Source organism: Girardinichthys multiradiatus, chromosome 15 (assembly GCF_021462225.1).
Source record: "Girardinichthys multiradiatus isolate DD_20200921_A chromosome 15, DD_fGirMul_XY1, whole genome shotgun sequence".
NCBI lineage: Eukaryota > Metazoa > Chordata > Actinopteri > Cyprinodontiformes > Goodeidae > Girardinichthys > Girardinichthys multiradiatus.
In genome coordinates, this window is record NC_061808.1 from 11,903,941 (window position 1) to 11,919,901 (window position 15,961).

Here is a 15,961-nt window from a genome sequence, read left to right on the forward strand (position 1 = left end):
ATTTTTATTCTAGTAAACTATTACTCTAGAACTTTATGTTCATGTTAACCTAGCATTTTAAATCAAAATATTTTATCAATATCAACAAGGGCAATGTTTGACTGTTTAGAACATCTTTATTTATATGAAGTGCCTGGCTTTGTTGACTCCTGTGTTTTACAGTGTTACATTACAGAGAATCTGTGTGATGGTAAACACCCTCCTATGAGGTTAACCCCAAAAGTCAGGAACTTAACAGATTTCCTTAACACAGACTCTTACAAGCTTTGAAATCTTCAAACACCTCAGGATTTACAGCATGCAATGATTCAAAACCATGTAGGCAAACTAAAATATCTACAGCTGATCCAATCACTAGGAATGCTTCTTCGATTTCCTTTGCAATCCCATGTAAACATACTTATATTTGCTTCGGTTGTTACTCTCTTGTGGAGGAGGATTTTTTTTTGGGCAACACTCGGGTTCCTGTACAGTGACACACTTGGAAATTTCTCATATTTTCCAACACAAAAACAGCAGAACAATTAATCACAGACATGGACACAAAAAGTACTTTCATCACTTGCATGAGAAGACATAAACATGGCCAGAGAGGCACAGAATAAATAGCACGATGATTTCCACTGCAGAAGGTTTCACTCAAACAGCAGGTCCTCGTCTGTCTCCTCCGTCATCATGTTGGCAGGCTCGGCGATGGGTCCGAGGGCGGCCAGCCGGGCGGCGATCTCCAGCTCTGTCTTTTTCCTGAGCTGCTTCTTCTTCTCTTGGATTTTCTTCAGCCTGTCAGGGAAGAAATATCAGATGTGGGTAGGTAGTAAGCTGGGAAAAATCTTGTATATAGGACAGGGAGCTTCCTTACAAAACGATTCAACCCTCTTAAACTTTGTCATATTTGTCACAACGAAGTAGTGCAAGGAAATGAACACAGGGTTTTCCAAATAAAATAAAACATTCGGCGATTTTATGTATTCAACGGTCTTTAATCTGTTACACTACAAGTACAATCCACGTGTGTAATCAATTCTGTATAGATTCAGCTGTTCTGTAAAGACCTCAGAGGCTAGTTAGAGAACATTAGTGAACAAACAGCATCATTAAAAAATGGCAAGAAGAAAAAAGTTATTCAAGGAACGCCACAACAAGTCCTGTTTAAAGTTTGCTGCAAGCCATATAGGGAGCAAAATACTAAAACTGCACATCACCTGTACACACCATCCCAACAGTCAGACATGGTGGTGACAGGATTATTGCCTGGGGTTTCTGGACAGGGAAGCTGGTTAGAGTTTATGGGAAGATGGATAAAACTGGCAGCTATAACTGCAGGGACAGGCGGTTTTACAATGTATTGACTCAGGGTTAACTTTATTTTCAGAGCTTTTAAAAACCATGTATTGTTTTCCTTCCACTTAACAATTACCCACTAATTTGTGTTGTTGTGTTAAATAAAATACGTTCAAGTTTTTGGTTCTAACATTATATTTCAAGAGACATGAACATATTTGCAAGGCACTGTAAGCAAGGCTTTGTCTGTGACTCAGATCTGCACCAAATTGATTTTCCATCTTTTAAATGTTTTAATTCATGTTTAAAAACTAAATTTGTTACAGCAAGACATTGTTTCACCTGTAGAACTCCTCTCTTTCTCGCTCATCCAGCTCTGTGATGATGTAAGTGAGAGTGCGGTCGATCCTTGGAATAATCACTGCAGAGTAAAAGCAAAATTATACCAACCAGAAACAGCAACCTTTCTCTTTAGATCTTTTAAGGTAGGTTTAAGGTTCGTGATCTCTAACATCAGGTTTACCATGCTCGATAGCATTCACACGGCGGTTGGTGATCTTTATGGCTTCATCCAGAGTGACAAAAGATGTCTGCAAACACAAATGTAAACCTGTGTCAACACAAACATTTATTCAAGCCCCTGCTTTCCAGAAATACAGCTAGAATTTAAAAATCTTCCAGTAATGAGAGAAAACCAGGCAAAGGAATGGAAGTTTGTAACAGCACCCACTACCTGTAAGGATGCTAATTCTACAAGCAGCTCCACAGCTCTGGCGTAGTTCCTCTTCAGCCTGGAGAGCTGCTCTCCTCCTCTGGCCAGGCCAGTGAGTTCGTAACCTGACGGAGACACACAGGAAGAATCAGTGCCCAAAATCTGACCGCGATGCACCCGAAATGAGAAACCGGACTCCACTTACTGTCTCCGCCTTCTTGGTAGTGTTCAAAAACTGGAAGGGTCACACCTGGAAGCAAAAAATTCAGAACGCATGAGCGTCTCCGAGCATTCACAGTGGCGATTTAAATGAAAAATTCCTGAAGCTAACCTGCCACATTGTCCTTTTTGGCTCTGACCTTCACCTGGGCTTTGTTGACATTCTGGATCACAGTTGTGCTGTGAACACATGAAAGTTGCTCGATATGTCTGCTCCAAACTGAGCACAACATCAGTGCAATCTTGTGGTAATTCTTACCTGAAGTCTCCAGCTGTAAATTTGGCCTCAGCCAAAGAGAAAGCTGCCTCTCTCATCACCTCTCCCATTTTGGTTTTGGTCTAAAGAAACAGACAAAAGGAATTACATTGTAGTGCTAGGAAACTCTTCTTCCTGATGAAAGGACAGCCTAAGCAAAGCACAAAGAAACTGGAATTAGTGACTCAACTGACCTCAATAATTTTACGAAGGATCTGACGAAAGCGCATCGAGAGGGCATCAGATTTCTTTTTCAGCAAGCTCCGGCCGGTCTGCGCTCCTTTCAGTCGAGCCTTCATGATGGTCTGAGCCCTGCAAAACACAAGAAAAACGCACTTTTAGTTATTGACTAGTACTCTCCCTGGGCTGATAAGTTTCTGATTTTAGCAACTGTAACTGCTGGGACAGACCCTTTAATACATACATATACTGATGCAATGTTGAATATAGATTTTCTTTTTTCTGTGTTATTTCATAATTTATCCCAAAGATTTCAAATTCAATCATGTTGATGGAAAACTAGGGTAAATACAGGAGTTCTAGTTTGAAGTTAAATATTTTAGGGAAAATTAGCTTTTCAGGTCACTGTCTCATCCTCCTGGATGTTCTGTATGTGTTTGCAGTCTCTTACATAAAGTGCCTTTTTAGCTTTGGTTATTATCCTCATGCAAATCGGCTCAGCAAGCAAAGTGTGGATCCATACAACTTGGAACTTAGAGGTCAACACAAACTGCAATCCAAAAAGTCTTCTGAGATATTAATATTGTCCACACTGATACTGGAAAAAGCCCCACTTAAAACATTCCTAACAGATGATATGATTATGCATATTCACCTTTTTTTTTTATTTCAGGGAGGGTAAGATAAAAAGCCCATATATGAATGGGGATTCAGTGGTCAAGGCCAGCAGAGAACATGAAACATCTGTATGTCCTTGAAGCAACTCTCAGGATTATCCATCCAAGAATTGAGATAGCTCTTTTAATTGTTTTAAAATGTGCTCTTTTTTTCCTCCAACCTTATGAAGATAATTAGGGAAGTTTTACCTCATTTAAACTAACAGTCCCATGTTGAAAGAGATGTGCCAGATTTATTCTTAAAAGGAGCAGAAGTAACACTGATTGTTTCCATCTAGCCTCAGTGTTACAGTGCCTTGCAAAAGTATTTGTGCCTTGAACTTGTTCACATTTTTGTCATGTTACTATCACAATCTTCAAAGTGTTTTATTGACATTTTATGACAGACCAACACAAAGCAGTGCATAAAAGAAGGGTGAGTTTTTCTGATATCCCCTTTCTCTATCTCTAAGGCAAAGGACATTTATTTATAGAGCACCACTCATCCACAAGACAATCCAAAGTGCCTTGCAAGAAATAAAATCCAGTGCAGCCAGTTGCCTTAAGAAGACACCTAATTAACAACAGAATCCATCATTGTGTAACTGAATCTCAATATAGATCCGGCTGTTCTTCGAAGGCCTTAGAGGTGCATTAGTGAAGAACCAGCATCATGAAAACCAAGGCATATGGCAGACAGGTCAGGGAAAAAGTCATGGAGAAGTTTAAGAGTTATAAAACAATATCCCAAACGTTAAAACTCTTACAGTCTATCATCTGAAAATGAAAAGTGTATGGCACAACTGGAAAGCTAGCAAACACCTTAACCAAGAGGCTGGGCAAGAAGAGCATAAATCAAAGAAGCAGGTAAGAGGCCTATGGTAACTATGGAGAAGCTGCAGCGCTCCACAGCTCGTGGGAGAAGATGCTGATGTCTGGGCTTTATGAAAGACATTGAAAGAAAGCCATGAGGAGCCTGGTTCTTCCGTTTGCTAGAAGCTATGTAGGGGACAGAGCAGATATATGGATGAATGTGCTCTGGTCAGATGATACTAAAACTGTACTTTTTTTGCCTACATGTATGATCTCTATGTGTAGGAAAACTAACATTTCACATCACCCTGAACACTCCATTTCCACATTAAAACAGTTGTGGCAGCATCGTGCTTTAGGGATGCTTTTCTTCAGCAGGAAGTGGATGGCTAGTCAGATGTATTGGAAAGATGGATGAAGACATTTTAAGGGCAATCCAAGGAGAAAATGTTTTAAGAGTTAAAAAAGCAACAGAGTGAGGCAGAGGCTCACCTTCCAGCAGAACAATTAGGTACTAATTTGTGTTTGTCACATAAAAAGACATCGACGTTCGTTGCTTTAACGTGACACTGTAGTCCAGATAGAAGTCAAGGATGAACACCTCACACTTAAGATACATCACATGACCACAGAAGGACTCTTCCTCTTTTAAACAGCTATCTGGGCACTCATAAAAATAATGACTGCGTTTGAGTCCTAGTGCAAAACAAAATGTCCTCCCATTTAAGGCGAAACATGCAGATAATCCTCAGTCTCGGCTAATGGGAAGCAAGAACAAAGAATGACACTATTTACTTTACGTTATAATAGCTAGCTAAGAAACGGGCAGCTTACATTCTGGAGGGGAATATGTCGATCCGCTCCTTTCCAGACATCTTCTCGTCTTTTAGTCGACTGCGGTTGTCTTCTGTTTACTTTTTCGTTCTGAACTCGATCCTGTCGAGATATTTTTATTTCCTATTTGCAATTCTATTAGTAAATTAGGACACAAAAACCTTTATGTTGGATTAAGTTCACAGAGGAAGCTAATGGTCGTGATCTTGTATGTTCGTGATGATCAGCTGTCCCCTGGTCATGTGACTACAACAGAACTCGCTCTGCACATGCGCGCACCTTGTAGCTCCGTGAACTCTTTCCGGGTCGAAAAATCTTAGCACACCCATGAACGTGGGCTAGCCGGCCCGATTTGTTATCTTGTAAACACAAGAAAGAATCTTTAAAGGGACTTTTAAACGCGTCCAGCGCATAACTTCCCTGTTTATTGTCGTCTAAACACATGACACAGGTGAGTATTTATTAAGTAAGATGTTCAGGTCCGTTAGGAGACGTGTGCTTGTCAAAGCTAGCCTGGGCAGGAGGCGCATGTGATTTGGGAACCGGGTTGTTAGCCTCTATGCTAACTGATGTTAAAGTAGCTGTTTTTTACTTTGATAAACCAACGTTTTTCTTTTCGCGTTGGCGCTACAGGTTTAATCACAAAATCCGATTTAGTAATCTCACTTATGACCTTTATATAAACATTTTAAAATACTCTGTTTTCACTCAGTATTTGATTCATGTCAGAGTAAGCATTACTTTAAAAGAGAGCAGATTTGCCAGCATTGCATCATCCCATTCAGACTTAGACAACTTGAGTCTAAGCATCAAAGTAGGCAAAACGCAGAGATTTAGATAAATGTATGTAAAAAAAAATAAATGTATCACTAAATGTTTGAGGGATGTGGGTTTTTTTTTTTTTTTTTTTTTTGTCCGTGTTAGATTGTAGAAACGTGTCTGTCTTTGGCAACTAATGAGGCAGAATTAGGTTTTGCCACAATTACTGGTTCATACTTCTTGTAACACCTCGTATGGATTTTTAGGGGGTAGATGTTCTTACGCCAGGGCAAAAATACACTTTTTGTTTCAAGCAAAGGAAAACCACCTACCTATGTCTGTGGCCTTTTGCTGTGCCATGCAAGCTGTAAATATAAAATGTTTTATTTTTTAATCTGGTAAGAGCTTTCTGTTGCTCTGTCTGTCAACTATATTTCTATAGCACATTTAAAACAATAGTTAAGTATCAGTAACTTAATCAGAAAACGTGAACTACTATAAAATAATAAAAAAAAAATTATTATGAAGAATTTGCACATTAAAAGCCAATATGTGATGCTTAAAATTAATGAACAATGCGGGTTTTTTTTTTTTTTTTAAAGAGACTTAAGTTGATAAACAGTGTGTGCAGCTCTAATGTGCAAAGACGGGTTGATTCATTCGTGCCGCCACCAAGACAGTTTTTAAAGTGTGCAAAGGGTCTGACGAGTGTAATGGAGCGATGTCATCAAGAAACATGCAAACAACCAGTAACCGTTTGAACTGGATGCTGAAATCAACAGGGCACCTGCAAAAATGTGATTATGTCTTATAGCTAATTTTAGTCAAAGGTTTTGGAGCTGCATTTTAGACCACTTCTAAAAAGGCTGGTATGCTGAGACTTACAGTAATCCAAAGGAGATGTTATAAAAGCAAGAGCTGATATGTCTTCCAAATTTAAAGGAACCGTCAAAGATCAAAACAAGTTTTGTCCAAATGCCTGATATGACGGTAACGGCCCGGTGGCAATGTCAAAACAAGAACAATAATCTCCATACTTGTTTGTAGATCCCTGAGACATTACTGCTGGGCCTCAAGGGAATCATAACTGTTCACTGAGGTAGATTTAAAGCCTGACAGCAGAAAACTGGAAAGTAATGAAAAAACGTTTCAAAAGTTAACCTGAAGGGGGAAACATTAATTATCAAAAGAGGATGAAGTCTAAACTAAACCACATGTTAGAAAAGATTCCCTAAATGGACTCATTAAACGTATTTTAGCAGCTGCGTTGCTTGGTGTCATCACCTGTACAAATTACTTTGCTTTGCAGAGAAGTTTTATAAACTTTTCCTGTTTCTTTTAAGCAACTGTTCATCTCAGATAGGAAGGGCTGGCGCCCTTTACTCCTTCTTGCTTCCATCAAGATAAGCCACCATGTTGAAGAGCTTCATTCTCATTGCATTTGAGGCTTAAATATACAAAGTAATTGTGGAGCGTTTGGCTTTGACATCAATGTCAATGCAGGAGGTAGTCATTGTAGTATTAGTTATTTGAGATGGAGCAGCACAGCATTAACATTGGATCAGAGGAAACCAGAGCAGACTGGAGCAGAACAAAATTGCTAAAAAAAAAAAATATAATGAATCTCTTAATTTAATTTGGTTGAATTTTAAGCAAGTGACTACTTGGGTTGTGTTGTTTAAAGGAGTATGAATGTTTCTTTTTTTGTTCTTATAGCATTTAGAAGAACAAGAAGAACAATGCTGTACATGTTTTATAAATATAAATCCACCGACCAGTGACCCCCCCCCCCCCCCCTTTCTTTCTTTACCGAGGATTTACTAGAACTAGAAAATGTTTTAGTGAAGATCCTGGGGAAATCTTTGGCGATTAGCAAGACACTCAATAAAGGAGTGGTTCTGCAGGTGGGACCACAGACCACTTCTCAGTACCGATGCTTTCTGGCTGATGTTTTTGTCTCTTTTGAATGTTGGTGGCGCTTTCACACTCGTGGTAGCATGAGACGGACTCTACAACCCACACAAGTGGCTCAGGTAGTGCAGCTCATCCAGGATGGCACATCAATGCAAGCTGTGGCAAGAAGGTTTGCTGTGTCTGTCAGCGTAGTGTCCAGAGCCTGGAGGCGCTACCAGGAGACAGGCCAGTACACCAGGAGACGTGGAGGAGGCCGTAGGAGGGCAACAACCCAGCAGCAGGACCACTACCTCCGCCTTTGTGCAAGGAGGTACAGGAGGAGCACTGCCAGAGCCCTGCAAAATGACCTCCAGCAAGCCACAAATGTGCATGTGTCTGCACAAACAGTTAGAAACCGACTCCATGAGGATGGTATGAGGGCCCGACGTCCACAAATGGGGGTTGTGCTCACAGCCCAACACCGTGCAGGACGCTTGGCATTTGCCAAAGAACATCAGGATTGGCAAATTCACCACTGGCGCCCAGTGCTCTTCACAGATGAAAGCAGGTTCACACTGACCACATGTGACAGACATGACAGAGTCTGGAGACACCGTGGAGAGCGATCTGCTGCCTACAACATCCTTCAGCATGACCGGTTTGGCAGTGGGTCAGTAATGGTGTGGAGTGGCATTTCTTTGGAGGGCGACATGGCCCTCCATGTGCTCGCCAGAGGTAGCCTGACTGCCATTAAGTACCGAGATGAGATCTTCAGACCCCTTGTGAGACCATATGCTGGTGAGGTTGGCCCTGAGTTCCTCCTAATGCAGGACAATGCTAGACCTCATGTGGCTGGAGTGTGTCAGCAGTTCCTGCAAGATGAAGACATTGAAGCTATGGACTGGCCCGCCCGTTCCCCAGACCTGAATCCGATTGAGCACATCTGGGACATCATGTCTCGCTCCATCCATCAACGTCACGTTGCACCACAGACTGTCCAGGAGTTGGCGGATGCTTTAGTCTAGGTCTGGGAGGAGATCCCTCAGGAGACCATCCGCCGTCTCATCAGGAGCATGCCCAGGTGTTGTAGGGAGGTCATACAGGCACATGGAGGCCACACACAATACTGAGCCTCATTTTGACTTGTTTTAAGGACATTACATCAAAGTTGGATCAGCCTGTAGTGTATTTTTCCACTTTAATTTTGTGTGTGACTCCAAATCCAGGCCTCCATTGGTTAATACATTTGATTTCCATTGATGATTTTTGTGTGATTTTGTTGTCAGCACATTCAACTTTGTACAGAACAAAGTATTCAATGAGAATATTTCATTCATTCAGATCTAGGATGTGTTATTTGAGTGTTCCTTTTATTTTTTTGAGCAGTGTAGTTAATACTACTCATTTTGTATTTTTGTACCCATCCTGTAAATTTACAAACTTTCTGTCCTTTCTTTTTAAAAACAAATTTTATCTGAGATATTCTTTTCCATCTTCTGTTAAAAGCCTGCTGACTCTTTCTAGATGCAGTTTCAGTGTAACCCAGTCGTAAATATTTCTTCTATTTTTTTTTCCCCGCAGCGATGCCAGGCCTCAGCTGTAGGTTTTACCAGCACCGGTTCCCAGAGGTGGATGATGTTGTGATGGTGAACGTGAGGTCAATCGCTGAGATGGGGGCCTACGTCAGCCTCCTGGAGTACAACAACATTGAGGGCATGATCCTCCTGAGCGAGTTGTCTCGCCGACGTATCCGCTCCATCAACAAGCTCATCCGCATCGGCCGCAACGAGTGCGTCGTCGTCATCCGAGTCGACAAAGAGAAAGGTGAGCAGGGGCAGACGGGCCCTGAGAAAGGAAAATGAAGAGCATTTAAATCTGCAAATAATCACATCTGCAAACTAGATTCAAGCACAGCTCTTTAATCATGAAGTCAAAGTTCCCAAATAACTGTTGAACAAATAATGGTCTAATCATGTAGTGACCACAAACACCCACATCTGACCTTTGACATACGGTACCTCACTAAAGTGAGTACGGCCCACACATAGATGTATATTTCTGTTTTAATCGACTAATTTTATTAAATAACTAATTTTCATATGATACTTCTTTTCTTTCCTTAGTTTATTTAATCCAGGTAAATGTCTTGCCCTTTTATTTTCCCTAGCCTTTTTATTTCTTTCATGTTTATTACCACCCAAATATATTTAAAAAACATTTTTCCTCAAAATTATATCCTTTTTAAAATATTTTATTTGTCACCGCCTCAGCTTCTTGCCTGTTGGCTGAGGTCAAGCCTCTAGGAAGTGGGTCCTGAGCCTCATTATGGGTGCCTGCCTGGTTCTGAGAAGGAGATGCTAGCAGCAGTTAACTTCTGTCATGTTGTTTAAGAAGTCAGGAGTGTTGTAGATTTGGTGGTAGATAGCGTTGTTAGTCAGGACGGTTTACTGTATCCTGTTGACTCTAGCTGGGGAAAGCCTTCGGTTTGCAGGAATACAGAGTGCTAAAAAGCATCCATGTTTACGGACCTGCTTTCAGAATAAAAGCCTGACTCAGCTTTTATTAACAATCTAAAAAGAGGAAGCAAATTTTAAGAAAGAAATTGGCGTCTTTAAACATTTACAATGATACGTCCTGAAAGATAATCAGATGTATATTTTTCAAAAATTATGCCTGGTAAATGTGGCCAATATTAATTACCATATTATTAATCTTTTTAAAGTAAACTGTCATTCAAAGATGATTTCTGTCCTGATTAGGAGTTTGGTTTCAATAAATGTCACTCGATGTGTTTATTCATATAACAACATGTAGGATTTTTTAATTAAAGCCTCACAAAGATATCTATTTATAAATGTATTTAAAGAACACGGACCCGGCCCCTGGTACGGTAAAGTAGTGTTAACTTCTTTGTTTTAGTTTGTTTTTGTCTTTTTACCTAATCAAATCAGTAGGAAACATGCCTCAGTGTGAATGAAAGTAAATACACTGGACAATGTGTTATTAACTTAATTCATTGTAATTGAGTCTTAGAACATCCAGAATCAGCTGGTCTCATCTATCGTATGATGGAATCATTCCCTGGTATAGTGATCTGTTCATTCTTCTGGAAACATTTTTATTTATTATAATTTAAAGATTTTGTGGCACTAGTGGCATTTATTCATATTGATTTTGACAGGAAGAGGCAGAAAGAGAATAGGAAGACATGCAGCAAAGGTCCTGGGTCCAGGAGTCCAGCCCTGGACACCTGCCTTTAGTACTCGGAATCAGTAAATGCATATAATTAATTTGTATATTTTAACTTTCTCTGGATTTATTGTTACTTTTAACTTTGCATTCTTTTTTTTTTTTTTTTTTCAAAGAATTTATATTGTATCTTTGGGGTTTTTTTTGTTCGTTTGGCCTGGGTAAAAATCGTGTCGGTTTAGGTTAGTCCCTTCACCTCTTGCAGCTTTTGCAAAATGCTGCTGCACACTTAACAGGAAGTCCAGTTCTGGCTTCACTTCACTGGCTTTCTGTTTGTTACAGATTGATTTTAAAATGTTGCTACCAGTTTTTAAGGGTGTTGCTCCATCATATTTAGAGGAGCTGAAATTGAATGGAGCTTGGTCTATTTTTACATTCTTTCTATTTCTTTTTGAACAAATGAATCATTTCACTCATGTCTTCTGTGTGTTTTTTTTTAACTATCAGTTACTTGGTTCTTGCTGTGCAGTTCTTTGGTGCAACTTGTTAGTTGTAAAGTGCTATATAAACGAAGTTGACATTATAATAAGCCACTGGCTCAATCTAGTGCGGTGGATCTCTTTTTATCATGTTCTTATACATAGTTCTGAATAAATAATCAAAGTCTGTGAATGAAGCACTCGCTCCACGTATCGCCACAATCTTTAGATTGACTGTTTATGTACAGTAATAAATCACTTTGACAAGATTTTGCAGTCATTTTACTCTCATTTAATCAGATTCCTTTTTCAATTTGTGGACAAAAAGCTTTTGCTGTAAGAGTGACACTGCCATTTGCCACCTTTTCCCCTTCCAGGTTATATTGATTTATCAAAAAGAAGAGTTTCACCAGAGGAGGCCATCAAGTGTGAAGACAAATTTACCAAATCTAAAACTGTAAGTTATACAAGTTACTCATGTTTTCCTCATAAACATGATTCCCTACTGCAAATTAAAGTATCACAACAAGATTCCTTTTTTTTTTTTGTCTAGGAAGGAATGAGAAGTTGGCTGTTTATTCATGATTTGCGATTTGTGCCTGCAGGTGTACAGTATTCTGCGACACGTGGCAGAGGTGCTGGAGTACACGAAGGACGAGCAGCTAGAAAGCTTGTACCAGCGCACCGCCTGGGTCTTCGATGAGAAATACAAGCGGCCAGGATACGGCGCTTACGATGTCTTCAAACAGGCTGTGTCGTAAGTCCCACAAATTCTGCACAAGTCTAAATGCACTAGTCATAAAACGTTTGGGATATTTGACTTTTGGGTGAAATTTATGGAAAAAGTAAAACGTTCACGCTACATTGATATAATATCATGAAAGTAGGTCATTTAAGTAGAAGCATACAATGATGATTTCCTTATGTATTGAAACAAAAGCCAACAACAACAAAAAATGTCCATGTCTCAATAATGTGTCGTGTACCCTTCAGCATCAATTACAGTTTGACAACTGCATCTCATGCTGTTCACAAGTCGACTTATTGTCTGCTGAGGCATGGCATCCCACTCCTCTTGACGGGCGTCCCTCAGGTCATTGAGGTCCTGGGGTACAGAGTTATGAGCCTCTAGACGGCGACTCACCTGATTCATTAGGTTTTCAATAGGATTCAGGTGTGGAGAAAGTGCATCATTCCACTGGAGCTACACCAGTCTCCAGCAGCCTTTCAATAATGATGTGACCTCGATGAGCTTGAGTATTGTTGTCTGTGAAGGTGGACTTAGGTCTGTGGATTAATGATGTTATTCAGGTAGTATAGGCTTGTGACTGTACCATTCACAAGGTGTGGGGCATTTCTATATAGACTAGACATACCTGCCCACACTGTAACACCACCACCACCAAAGGCCCGTCTGGTGACAACAGTGGCTGATGCATAGCACTCTCCTTTATGTCTCCAACATCGTTGGCGGCCATCACTTCTGCTCAACGCGAGTCGACTTTCATCAGAGAACAGCGATGAGGTCCACTGGTTCCTCGTCCAGCAAGACGATGATGCCTGTGTCTAGTCAAGTGGTCAGGTGCCCTTGCAGATCATCTAGCTCGCAGACCATATTGATGTAAACGGTTTTGAATAGTCTGACGTGACACAGGTGCCTCTTACCTCCCTTAAATGTGCCTGGAGTTGAGTTTCATTCATCATCCCGTTTCACAAGGGCAGTTTTTACAGTGAAACGGTCATTAGTGTGGGATATAGCCAAAGGACCTCTAACCTCTATGCCTTACTGTGACTCTTCCAGTCTCTCTGTATCTCTGTTGCAACCTGCTAATGACTGTGACCCTCTAAGCTCAGGGCCATTTCCGTCTGAGAACATCCTGTTTGAAGCCTCGCAATGGTGAGGTCATGTTGATCAATTGTTGGGCGTCATCTTGGTCTCGTGTTGTCAAAATGCGAACAGCATGATGAGGAGGACTGTTTAAATATTAATTCTAATAGAACCAGGAAATGTATTGGTCGATTCATGGACCAACACCTGTTGTGAATTATGCCGTTAAGCTCCTTCAGAGAACAGCAAGTTGTGCAAAAACTACAGAAACATTGAACAGTTGGACATGTGTATTCAAAAGTTTAGAAAAGGTTACATTCAGTTCACCTGTACAAGTCATAGTGCATTTTAGGTTCATCCTGAAATTCCACCTGAAAGCCGAATCTCCCTACATTTTTTGTGAGTAAATATCAGCTCTTTATATCAGTTTTTACAGAAAATTCTCCATTTTAACAGAGATCCCACCATTCTGGACGGCCTGGATTTAACAGAAGAGGAGCGGAGCGTGCTGATTGATAACATAAATCGGCGGCTAACACCACAGGCTGTTAAAATCAGAGCAGGTTTGTTTTAGTTTCTTTGATGAATTTCGCAGGGTAAGCAAGCCAGTGATGAATTTGTTTTCCCTTTTCTTCCTGCAGACATAGAAGTTGCATGCTATGGGTACGAGGGCATTGATGCGGTGAAAGAAGCTCTGAGGGCAGGACTCGGCTGCTCCACAGAGGTCATGCCCATCAAGGTGATATCTCTGCCTCAACCACATGTCAACAAACCTCCACGTTCGTTTTTGGTGTCTAACCACTGCCACTGTAGCTCACTGTTGCAGATTTGTTCATTGTAGATCAACCTGATCGCTCCCCCTCGCTACGTGATGACCACGACCACCCTGGAGCGGACAGAGGGTCTGTCTGTCCTCAATCAGGCCATGGCTGCTATCAAGGAGAAGATAGAGGAGAAGAGAGGTGTCTTTAATATCCAGATGGAGGTGAGTGATTTCGCTTCCTTTAGGAACCAAATATTTCTCGAAGCTTCTACAATTTTTCCTTTCAGTCATTGCAGTTTTTGAAAGAAAAAAAAATTAACCCTTGTTATTGGACTTTTGACCAAAACAGTTAATTGTGGAAAACCCAAAATTAATTCACTTTTCTTTTCTAAAACAATGTGAAGTATGTGCTTGATTTTTCAGTTAAGGTTAATACTAGGTTAGTACCCTCCCAGCCAGAATTAGCTAAAGATGTGTGCCTTGCTAAACTGTACATGCCTCTTTAACCTTTCCACATTTTGTTGATGACAATCAAAAACGTTTTATTTACAAGAGTTCTGCAACTACAGCGGCAGACACCTATGAACATCAGCTTCTTGCCTGACAACGAATGTTTAATTGGATTTGGTTCTGGACTTTGATCATTTCCACCCTGTCCCGGTCTCAAAAAGGTTTTCTTCCAGGATTGCCCTGAAAATGGCCTCTTCAACTTCCAATCAAGTCTGACAATGTTTTGTTTTTCTAATGAAAACAAAATCATCTCCACACCTTTTGTTAGCATGACAATTGTGTGTTTAGTGTGATGTACACGTTCAAGTTTTACTCAACAATGGTTTGCATATAGTGCAGAAAGTTCAATTTTGGACTTCATTGACCAGATCACCTTCTAACACAGGTTAGTTGTGTCCCCTACCTGGCATGAAAATGAGTCCTGTTTTTTTTCTTGCCTCACTTCCATGGAGGCCAGATTTGATCTGTTCATCATTAACTGTTGTCCCTATCGACCAGTCCTGCAGTTACCATTGGCCTCTTGGCCTGTTAGTTTAGATAGACCACCATGTCTTTGTAGGTTTGCAGTACCACACTTTTTATTTTGTATAATGGACTGTGCTCTGGTGAGAGGGAAAGATATTGTTTAATAACATAACACAGGTGTGAACATCTCCACTTACCCTGACCTGCCTTCTGTGGTTATTATTGTTATTGCATTATCCGGTCTGGACATTATTACGAACATGTGGCTCTCTATTCATGCTGTACAGCTGAAATACTATTGTAACAAATCAGGCTCTGTATTAACCTGTGTGGCCCGTGGGCCATTGTAATAATTTTGTGTGGCCGCAGATTAAGAATAGTTTCAATTTGCCTGATGTAGCTGGACAACTTCCTATAATTTTATTGGACTAAGATTTTCACTAACAGTTTTATCATCAACACCAAATATTGATGTTATGACCTGTTCAAAGGGTCACATTTTGCACGCATGAATAAAACTGAACTGTTCCCGGCAGCCGAAGGTGGTGACGGACACGGATGAGACTGAGCTCGCCCGGCAGCTGGAGAGGTTAGAAAGGGAGAACGCAGAGGTGGACGGAGATGACGACGCTGAGGAGATGGAGGCCAAAACGGAGGACTGAAGGGAGGAAGAATCAATGGAGAAGTGGGGGACAGGCCTGGCTAGACAGTTTAACTTTCAGGTTGCAAACATTAAGTCATTTTATTACTTGATTGGCAAAAGAAAGGGGTTGTTCTTAACCCCACATGAACACAAGGACAACTGAACAAGCTTAACAGCAGTATAGTTTCTATCTGAATAAACAACAAAAGCTGCTCAGTGGCCTTCACTTACCTTTTGCTTCAGAGCTCAGCATCTTCAGTATCCGTGGCTCTTCATCTCCAACTGGTCAGAGTGTGACTGAAAGGACCGAAGAAGCTCATCTTTCTACAGCGTTCAGTTGTGATATCTTCCACGTTGAAGGGTGTTTTACCAGCAAGGCCTGCTTTGTGTAGCTCAAGTGAAATCAATAAAGATCTGGAAATTTTCATTTCAATGTGTCTTGTTTAGTGAAATGAAAGATCTCCATAATGAAACTTTCCTT

General features: G+C 40.6%; 2 protein-coding genes across 2 annotated transcripts; one reads left to right on the forward strand and one right to left on the reverse strand.

Annotated features, from left to right (window-relative positions):
- Nucleotides 1-96: 96 nt before the first annotated feature.
- Nucleotides 97-5,170, reverse strand: atp6v1d (ATPase H+ transporting V1 subunit D). The gene is made up of 9 exons (XM_047387145.1): nucleotides 4,952-5,170; nucleotides 2,663-2,780; nucleotides 2,472-2,551; nucleotides 2,325-2,392; nucleotides 2,199-2,243; nucleotides 2,015-2,118; nucleotides 1,805-1,871; nucleotides 1,624-1,702; nucleotides 97-780 (listed from the first exon to the last, which is right to left on the reverse strand). The coding sequence occupies exons 1-9, from the start codon at nucleotides 4,990-4,992 to the stop codon at nucleotides 636-638; spliced, it is 747 nt and encodes a 248-aa protein (XP_047243101.1). The 5' UTR covers nucleotides 4,993-5,170; the 3' UTR covers nucleotides 97-635.
- Nucleotides 5,171-5,245: 75 nt separating this feature from the next.
- On the forward strand, nucleotides 5,246-15,907 carry eif2s1b (eukaryotic translation initiation factor 2, subunit 1 alpha b). Its single transcript, XM_047387144.1, has 8 exons — nucleotides 5,246-5,402; nucleotides 9,185-9,427; nucleotides 11,649-11,728; nucleotides 11,877-12,028; nucleotides 13,556-13,662; nucleotides 13,741-13,838; nucleotides 13,941-14,084; nucleotides 15,374-15,907. The coding sequence occupies exons 2-8, from the start codon at nucleotides 9,187-9,189 to the stop codon at nucleotides 15,497-15,499; spliced, it is 948 nt and encodes a 315-aa protein (XP_047243100.1). The 5' UTR covers nucleotides 5,246-5,402; nucleotides 9,185-9,186; the 3' UTR covers nucleotides 15,500-15,907.
- Nucleotides 15,908-15,961: the final 54 nt, after the last annotated feature.

Excerpts from the sequence above, each read along its gene's own strand:
- eif2s1b (XM_047387144.1), top strand. The coding sequence starts at position 9,187 with ATGCCAGGCCTCAGCTGTAGGTTTTACCAGCACCGGTTCCCAGAGGTG. Across the intron at positions 11,729-11,876 it reads AATTTACCAAATCTAAAACT|GTGTACAGTATTCTGCGACA; the intron begins GTAAGTTATACA and ends TTGTGCCTGCAG. Across the intron at positions 13,663-13,740 it reads GGCTGTTAAAATCAGAGCAG|ACATAGAAGTTGCATGCTAT; the intron begins GTTTGTTTTAGT and ends TTCTTCCTGCAG.
- atp6v1d (XM_047387145.1), bottom strand. The coding sequence starts at position 4,992 with ATGTCTGGAAAGGAGCGGATCGACATATTCCCCTCCAGAAT. Across the intron at positions 2,552-2,662 it reads TCCTTCGTAAAATTATTGAG|ACCAAAACCAAAATGGGAGA; the intron begins GTCAGTTGAGTC and ends CTGTTTCTTTAG. Across the intron at positions 1,872-2,014 it reads TAGAATTAGCATCCTTACAG|ACATCTTTTGTCACTCTGGA; the intron begins GTAGTGGGTGCT and ends TTGTGTTTGCAG.